This window comes from Octopus sinensis, linkage group LG11 (genome assembly GCF_006345805.1).
Source record: "Octopus sinensis linkage group LG11, ASM634580v1, whole genome shotgun sequence".
Lineage (NCBI taxonomy): Eukaryota > Metazoa > Mollusca > Cephalopoda > Octopoda > Octopodidae > Octopus > Octopus sinensis.
In genome coordinates this window covers 48,469,510-48,479,823 of record NC_043007.1, presented here as the reverse complement: position 1 = coordinate 48,479,823, position 10,314 = coordinate 48,469,510, and the positions used below count along the sequence as shown (strand labels likewise).

Genomic DNA, 10,314 nt, shown 5'->3' with positions numbered 1-10,314 from the left:
TATATATATATGCATATATATTATATATATATATCTATATATATGCCATTATCTGCTTAGGGTGCGGTAATCTCAATATATAGGCCGAACAGGAATATCACTCCATCGAAGAGCCACCCATCACAAAGAACAAATCCGCCATCCACAATAGACAGATACAGGTCAGTGAACACATAGAAAGGTGTGCTAGGAACCTTAATCCTACCTTCCTAATTTTCCCCTTCTATCAGTGTTCACATAACACCTCATCACAGCAAAGAATGAAGAGGCAACTTTCATCAATAAATTCCACCCACAACTAAACATGAACATATACAGAACACTACTAACCTTACCAATTATATCACTAACTCCCATACATCCCATACACCATTCTTATTACATTATTGTGGTTCAGTTAGGACAGATATAGATCTGTCCTAACTGAACCACATCTAGAACTACTTACCTCCCTTACACAATCGTTTTAGTCAGGGACTAGTAGAGTCAAGACCATTTGATAATTGGTGCGCATTCAAAGTCAGTGAACAGTAATTAACGGAACCAGTATGACTTTGAATCCCTTTAACAATTCATAATAATGACTTTTATTCCTCTTAATTCTACCTCAGTTCATCTAATTGTATATATTTATCATTAGTTTTCATAAAAAAGCCTATATTTTTTTTGATATCCAATGTGCATTTCTGCCTTTTTTCTTCTTGTTCTATATCTCTTCCACGTGTAGTTTCTATTTTCTTTTTGAAGCATATTTCTATTATATATGTGTGTATATATATATATGTGTGTGTGTGTATATATATCTGTGTGTGTGTATACATATATATATAAATATATATATATCTATCTATATATATATATATATATATGTATATATATATGTGTGTGTGTGTGTGTGTATATATATATATATGTATATATATACTGGAGTAAACACATAAATGTGAAACAAGGTGGAAAAAAGAGTACTCAAATACCAGGGGTAGAGTAATATGCTTTAATATTTTATTATATATATTTTAATATATATATATATATATATATATAGATAAAGTTAATCCAAACATGAAAACACAACAACGCGTGGATAGTATTATTGGACGCTCAGGAAAGAAGGAGGGTTTAATGTTTCGAGCAGAGCTCTTCATCAGAAACATAGGAAAAGGAAAGATCCAAAGAAAGGAAGCCGGAGGAAAAAAACCGCTAACAGTACACACACGATATATATATATATATATATATATACACATACATACATATATTTCAGGTGTATTTCTCATATATTTCACAGCTAAGAAGCAGTGCACGATAACAGAATTTTTAACTTGAGTCAAATGTAACAAACTACTCCAAATTGTTGTTAGAGTATCTGCATAAGTAGATTCAAGAGTATCTATATAAGTGGAGTAATTGTTTTAATCGAGGAAGGTTAACGTAATGGATGCATTTCCTATTCTATTACATAAACCTGAAACATATGTATCAAATGATTTCAAAATATCAGTTTAGTTTGACTTCATTATTACAACTACACACACACACGTGTGTGTATGCATGTATGGATACACACACACACACACTTATATATAAACAGGCCATTCTGCCCATTAACACACACATACTGATTATTAATTAAGAATTGAACAACAACTAGAGTGTATTTTAATTGACATTTAGCAGAATGACCATCCCCAAAGAACAACAATATCTGTTTCAACTATAGTCAGTATGAGTTTTAATTGGTGATTGAGAAAATGACCATTCCCAAAGTACTGCAATATCACAGCTATCACATCATGAATCTTACAAAAAAAAAAAAAAAAAAGGCAACAACAAAGGCAGTGAAGTGAGATCAACTGCCTTTTGTTGAATTCCAAACTAAATTATCATGAATCATAAAAAAAATATTAATTATCAGTAATTAAGAACTAACACTAATTACTATATTGGCACAAGGTCTGAAATTCTATTCAGTGTGATAATGTATTGTTAATCTAATTAATTTAACAGCAGATACATGGCCTCAAATTTGGTGAAGTGGTGGATATAGTTAATTTAACCAATTTAATGCATAAAGTTTAATTTTTATTTTACAATTTATTATAATTTAATAATGCAAAAAAGCAACCAGTGTTGATGAAAAAGTCATAAATGGATGATTACACAACAGTTTGGATTCCCAAGAACTTAATAAAACTGATGAAGGTTAGTATTTAAAATTGAAATAAGTATCTTGTGTTACTGTCTGACGATCCTGTTTTAGGGAATACACTATGTATTAGCCCTTTTGATAAGAAGTCTTTTGTAACTGCTCCTGGTTCTATTATAAAATTCCCTGTTTTAATGTGATCTAAATTAAAACCTGCCATCAAAATTTCATGTTAATTTATATTCCAAACACTAGTTTTATAATGACAAAATCATTTAAATAAATTCTTCATTATTTTAAAAACTAATGGAAACAAGGACAGTATATTTTAGGGTAAATATGGTAAAAAAAAAAAGTAAGTCTAACCTGGTTGGATTGGAACTCAAACTGTAACTCATTTCATAAAGGAAAAGTACTGAACACTACAAGGTATCTTATTAATTGTATTCTTGATCTCCTCTATTGGCCTCTCCATTAAAATATTGATTTCTAACATAGACACAAGGCCACAATTTTAAAGGCAAGAGGGATATACATTCAATTATAGCAACTCTAGTTTTCAAAAGTTTACTTTATTCTTATTGAAAATTAACCTCTGCAGTATCTGAACTCAGAATGTAAAGGATAGTAACTAAATATTGCAAGGCATTTTATCCCTGGTTTAGTTTCTACTAATCTATTAATCATTTAATAATAATGATAACAACAATTTGTCCTACTTTTTACTATAGGCGCAGGGCCTGAAATTTTGGGGCAGAGGGCTAGTTGATTACATTGACTTCAATGTTCAACTGGTACTTATTTTAACAACTCCGTAAAGATGAAAAGCAAAGTTGACTATGGCAGAATTTGAAAGCTAGAAGTGCTGTGAAGCATTTTATCCAGCGTGCTAATGATTCTGCTAGCTCACAACAACAACAACAATAATAATCCTTTCTACTAAAGGCACAAGGCCTGAAATTTGGTGGAGGGGAATAGCCTATATTATAATAATAATAATAATGGCTTCTGATTTAGGTGCAAGGTCAACAATTATGGGAAGTTGATTACATCAACCCCAGAACTTGACTTGATATTTTCTTTTATTGACCCCAAAAAGATGGAAGGCAAAACTGACCTCACCAGGATTTGAATACAGAATATAAAATAGTAAGAACAAATACTGCAAGGCATTTATTCTAATGCTCTAACAATGCTATTAGCTTGTCACTTTTGATAGTTATTGTTATTATTTCTAGCACAGGTACAAAACCAGAAATATGAGGAAAAGGTGTTAGTCTGTTACATCAACCTCAGTACTTGACTGGTACTTTATTTTATTAACCTGGGAAGGAAGAAAGGTAAAGTCAATTTTGATATGATTTAAAGACAGAATGTATAAAGGACCATAACTAAACACTACCAAGCACCTTGTTTGACATGCAAACAATTCTGTCATTCAGATTTCTCTGTCAACTGTTATGCTTATTTATTCATATTGCTTGTAGTTAATCACGGGTTTCTTTGTAGCTTCAAGATTTTTATGAGGTGATTGTTTATATTGAGAATGACACTGTAGGGTATATGTGAGAAGCCAGATCTGGCCAGTTTGAACATAAAAGAAGCAAAATATTTGGGCCAGATATAGCCAGTTTAAATGCTAAAGGGTCAATAACAATAACAACAATACTTCCTATGTTAATCACAAGGCCTCAGATTTGCAAGAAGGAGATAAAGTCATTTTGCTTAACCTTAATTCATAACTGATGTTCAATTTACTAACTTGGAGAGATAACAGTCAATGTTGACCCTGATATGAGAGGTAGTTCAGTAGGTGCTCCTCCAACCCACCAAATGTAGAATTAGCCATGATCATTTCAAGTCATGTACCACTCTATCTCAACTACAGCCCTAATCCAATTAATAAAATTTTTTCACATAGACCTAAGTCGACATACTTTTGTGGGAATGTATAGTTAGTTAGACAGGCACAGGGCTTTGATTTTGAGAGAGGATTAAGGGTAATTATAGTGACCACAGCACTTGAGTGGCACTTTTTAATGACCTTGGAAGTATGAAAGACAAAGTTGATTTCAGTAGGATTTGCACTGAAGGTATAAATGGTTGTAACTTAATAACAACTATAATAATAACACCGGTATTTTTATAAGTACCATATTGTAACAGTATATAAAATATTGTTAAAATGGGTTTATCATGTACGTACCTAACTCAGTTGTGATTGTGTCACTTCACTGATAGTTTTGATACTACACCAAGTCTCCCGAAGACATAAAGAATAATCTCCTCTAATGTATATCATTACAATCTGATTGATTTTGTAATAATCAGATATTTGATCTAATTGGCAAGAATCTCTTGCATATTTTCTTCTGAATACACAAGTTATAAAGGTTGTGTGAAAGTTAATTAGTAAATGAGTGTTGTCTAGTGAAATATCAATTAGAGCTACTAATATTTAACGATTAACCTTCAGCACACTTAGGGGCATCATGTTACCATACAACGTTTCTCTCCTGTAACTCAAGTGCACTGTGTTGCATTGAGAGGGGAAAAAACTCGTACAGCGACATGATGTAGCAATAGCAATTTAAATGTTAGTGAGCATAGTGGGGAATAAGTGGCGTGGTGTTGGGGAACTGGGCATGAAATAGGGCTTTCAATTCCAAGTTTGGAGTCATGGTATTTCTCTTAGATCACTTAGTGTTCCTGAGAAAAGGAATGAATGATGAAATTTTCATGTAGATATATTGGATCAAATCAGAAATAATAAAACAGAAAACAGATTTAAAGTTGAATACAATTATTTATGAAATAAATAGGTTTAATTTAGTTATAACAAAAAATGGGAATATGTGGTATTCAATATTTCCTAAAAAGCCCATTTTAAGAACTGAAACCAGATGGTAGAACTCATTGCAGAAAAACCTGTGACAAAGTAGTGTTCAATATCCTTAGATAGACATGGGTTTCTAATGAAAAGAGAAATGTATGAAAAGAGAAATGTATTTTCCAAGGGCATTAGTGGTCACTGAAAATATAAATACAAATGGCTCCAAATGGGAATTAAAACTGAGTCCATTTTGAAAAACTGGACAATGGTTATTTTATAATAATGATTTCTTACACAGATACAAGGCCTAGTAGGCTAGGGTTATAATCTATGAATAACTGCACCCCTTCTCCCACCATATATGACTGTCACTTTATTAACATTGGAACAAACAAAAGCAAAGTCAACTATTGTGGGATTTAAAATGAGAACTTGAAGGTGTACAACTAATTACCACAAGGTATTTGGTTTACTGATCTACTATTTTTGCCTCTCCCTAACTCTGATGATGATGATGATGACGATGATGACTTGGTAAGGATGAAGCTTTGATGTCATGGCTAAAGAGAAGTAATAAGAAGTAGTGATGTGTATACCTTGCCAATGGGCATTAGTGACTTAAGTGAAATAGTTTTGACTGAGAAGTGAAACTGGATTAAGAAATTTACAGTTAAATTCACTACTGCACTACATTTGCCTTTACACAACAACAACAATAATAACAACCACAAGAGCTTTTAAATTCTAAAATCCAATAATGCTTCATATTAATTGACAGGCAGCAGCTTTTCAACAAGTACAACATAAAACACATCTAACATTTTACTCCTGAAGCAAAAATATTCCCCTCCTGTCTATGACTACTCCATGCTGTTGCTAATATAAATAAGATGGTGAGAGTTTTCAATTGCTATTGGTGCATAGTTTCGGGTGAATGACCAACAAATATGTCACATATTTAGTTGAGTAATCACTAGAAATTGAAACCGTTAAATAAAAAATAATGTTTAGATCAATTGACGGCAACATTATGTGCCATATTTTAGGAATATAGACTTTTCAAAATGTTGGTTTATATAACCAAGTACCATTTTGTATTCTTTCAATGATATGTACAATATTTGACAGTTAGGGTGGCCAGTTTGTAAATATTTGCTGGCAAGACTATCCACCATGGGAATCTGGAATATCAAGAAACAGAATGTTTGGTGGTACTATCCAACTTTTGCAGAAGAAAATCAATAAAATGATGTAGGAGGAGTTAGCTAACAACGCTACAAACACACACACACAGATTTTCCACATTTGTAGTAGATATGTGATGAGCTTCTGTTAGTTTCTGTTTACCAGATCCACTCATAAGGATTTGGTCAGCCTGAGTCTAGAGCAGAAGACACTTTCCCAATAGATAAAAATACTTTACATGGTGAGATATTTTGTCATGTCAATAAATATTATTGGACACTAAAATAAGCTGACATTTTGATGCTACTTTGTTTGCCATGACAACTTATAAATTTTAGGAGAGTAACACAGTTTAATGCATCTATCATAAGCATGATAGGTGAATAATATGGCCACTTCATAGGTTAATAAATGCAGTTTACTCTTCAACAGTTTACCAATATTATTTCTATCTGAAGAAACAACTTTAGAATTAAAATGGAAAGAAACAAATTCAAATGAGAAACTCATTAAAAAAAAACCTCAATTCATGAATCTAATTTTGTTATTGGGTTTGTACAGAGAATATTAAACTGCAGCAATCACAGAGCGAGACTAGTCTTACTTTATGGTTAAACTGAATGGAACTAAAGAAAAGATTGATTCACATTTGATGAGAAGGAAGTAAATTTAATTAATTCAATATCGAAGAGAAGGAACTTGACCATAATAAATACAGATGTGTGGTTTTATATAAACTGTGTGACCAACACACTTCTAAGATGTCTCCTAAAGCAGTAATGACTTTAAGATGTCACATCTATTGGATTTGTTTCCCCTGTGTCTTCTTTTTCATTTTTTTTTCTTTTCTGAAAATGAAAATAATTTGTTTATTATTTCCATTCTAATAAGTGAGAATAAAGCTGAAAGTCTTTTTAATAATTCTACTGTGAACGACAAATTGGTTGTATTGAGGTATTGTGATATAGTAGAATTTTGCACAGGTGAACTATATAACAGGTAAACCATCTTGAATTTGTCAGTGAGGCAAACACTAGATGGCAATCTTAAAATATTAGAACTTCAAACCCATTCTCATTGAATTCTTTTCATCAGTAACAATGATTTATAATAAAGAAAGTTTGACTAGTAATATTCTCTCTAACATCTAACACTTGAGAGTATTGAGGTGAATGAGACAAAGGGTGGAAAGAGGAAATAAATAAGATGATATATGATATACAGCAGTAAAAACTAAAATAAAATAAATACTGATTGATGGAATGAAGAAAAGAAGAAGAAAAATCAATATTTCAGACAAACCTTCTTCATCAAACAAAAACAAAAAAGAGAGAAAGAAAACTGATATAAATATATGATTAAATGAAAATTTTTATGAATTGACAAAATCTGAATAGTAGAGAAGTATTTAATTACTAGTAACAGAGATGATAATGATGATGGTGATAATGATGATGGTGATGATGATGACAGTGAATTAATTTTTGTGTCTGTAGTAAATGTGGAAACAAAATTAACATGAGTGTCTGATAGAAAAGATTCAGAAATACACATGCTTTACTCAAGAATGTTTGTCGCAGTTCCTTGTAATTGTGTCTTGGAAGGTTTTATTCTCAGGGTTATTGATGACACTATGTAAAAATTTGAGTGTGTCCTGGTGTAATCTTTCTATTTCTTTGTTCACTATCCGATTCTGTTTCAAGATATCAGCAGTCTTCATTGTTATATCCATCAGCCCTGACCGTTGCAGGGCACTAGCAGTTCGCAAAAATCGCATTCTCTTGTCTGAAGGGCCACTACTTGACTCTGATAAATTACTCTGTTTGCTCTCAACACTGTTTATGTCAACCAGAGGGTCATTTGCATTGGACAAATTTTCTATTCTTTTGTCCATAGGCAAATCTTTTATATAGCCAGCGCTATGAGAACTATATCCAGATTCATTCCCAGATTCCTTCTCTGATAAAAGTGAGCATGCTCCTTCAGATATCGGTAAATATCCCTGGTCAGATAAGTTGTCATAGCACTTCTCTTCAGAACTAAACATTGAACTGGAGAGCGAAACTTCATTTTCCTGTTGAATTAGAAACAGTGAAACATTAAAATTGGTGATTAAAAGTGGTCATGTAACAGAACAAATAAAACAAATCAGCATTGTTAGAATACAGAATTACAGGAGAGAAAAACATATGTCAGATACATTATATTGGTATATTAACAATCTTCTTAAATCCCAGCTTGCAATTGGAGAGGGAAGCTGTCCTTTCAACCTATACACTGCTGTGGGTGCAACTGGATGATAGAATTTGGTGATGATGTTAGTCTGTTAGTATCCTGACGATTTCTTGCTTGGTTTCCCCAGTTTCCTGGTTCATGCTGTCCTGGCATGGAAACTACCCTCCTCCTTTTGCAGTCAGGCTTGGGACTGTCTTTAGCAGAGCTACATTAACAATAGGAAGAATAAGGCCAAAGACAGAGAATCACTGTCATAACGATCATAGAGAGGGGGACTATAGCTAAGACACTAACCAAATTAAAAGCTGAAGAATGTCCTGAAGTGAACAAAAGTTTTTAATTGATTTTAGGCTGAAACCTGAAATATGTTGGAACACAAATGATATTGTATGACATTTATGTTTTTCTATAGGACATTATCAATAGAAGTAAAAAAAATGGCTTTAGTTTCAGAGTAAAACCATTTTATATAATTAGTTCAGATCTATTCTGCACATCTGACCACATCATCCACCATTTGTTGGTGACTCCTCACTACTCCTGGTGGATGATGCTTCTGCTCTACTCAGGCAACAACCCTCCACCCCATGGATCTGTTTGATGCAGGTTTTGTGAGGTCAACGTGCAAATCCTATCTCAACCTCTTTTAGTCACTTTTTATAATAGACAGAGGAAACATTGGGTGTATTCTTTGGCATACAGCTCATGAGCTGAAACTAGATAAAATAAAATAAAAATAAAATAAATACTAGTCCCTACACAGCACCAGAGCAACATGAAATGAAGCATTTAGCATAAGAACACAACACACTGCCTGGTCTGGAAATCGAACCATGATCTGACAATTGTGAGTGCAATGCTTAAACCACTAGGCCATATACCTTTACAAAAGGATAAAGAGCCTACCTGAGTCATAAGGCTGGTTTCCCAGTCTCCATGGCACATATATTCCCCCCTGGATGGGATGCTAGTCTCTTGCAGAATTACTCATTTTTGCTAGCTGAATGAGCTGAAGCAACATGAAATGAAGTGTTTAGCTCAAGAACACAACACATCACCCAGTCCTGGAACTGAAACCACAATCTTACAATGAAATGTCCAACACTTTAACCACTAAGTACTCATATCTTTTCTATACACTACATAAGAGATTTCAACTGTTTCTCAATTAGGCACAAGGCCAGAAAATCTGAGAAGGGTGCTTGTCAATACCATCAACATTAGAAATAGATAGTTACTTCATTTTATCAACCCTGGAAGGAATGGTCATTGTTGACCTCAAGTGGATTTGAACACATAACATAAAAATTCAGAATAAAAACTGCAAGACCATACTGACACTCAAGTGGCTGCGAGGTTAGAAGTTTACTTCCCAACCACATGGTTCCAGGTTCACTCCCACTGCATGACACCTTGGGAAAGTGTCTTCTGCTCTAGACTCAGGCTGACCAAATCCTTATGAGTGGATCTGGTAAACAGAAACTAACAGAAGCTCATCACATATCTACTACAAATGTGGAAAATCTGTGTGTGTGTGTTTGTAGCGTTGTTAGCTAACTCCTCCTACATCATTTTATTGATTTCGATGAAACTTGACACGTGAGTAGAACTCATGTCTGGAAACCTTGTGACATACTTAGATTGTTGAAAAAAATCGATAATACAGCCCCTGGAAGGGACCTTTATATCTACTTCATATAACTAACTTTTTAAACACTCAAGGGAAATAACCCACTTCATTGTTTATGTTTGATTACTTTGAATATTGATTTTTTTGTGTGAGTCCTATTTCTAATTTTTGCAAACAATATCACTTTTATACTTTATTTACCACGTGAGTAGAACTCATGTCTGGAAACCTCGTGACATACTTAGATTGTTGTAAAAAATCGATATCACCCTTCCAATGGAT

At 33.1% G+C, this 10,314-nt stretch overlaps 1 protein-coding gene across 4 annotated transcripts in view; it reads right to left on the bottom strand.

The window, feature by feature from the left end:
* Positions 1-6,688: 6,688 nt before the first annotated feature.
* The window catches only part of LOC115217409, a 28,793-nt gene continuing 25,167 nt past the window's right edge, over positions 6,689-10,314 (bottom strand). For all 4 annotated transcript variants that reach the window (XM_036507471.1, XM_036507472.1, XM_029787102.2 and 1 more), the window contains one exon: positions 6,689-8,241. In XM_036507471.1, the coding sequence (XP_036363364.1) occupies positions 7,729-8,241 (513 nt within the window). In that variant the 3' untranslated portion in view covers positions 6,689-7,728. The remainder of the gene's footprint in view (positions 8,242-10,314) is intronic.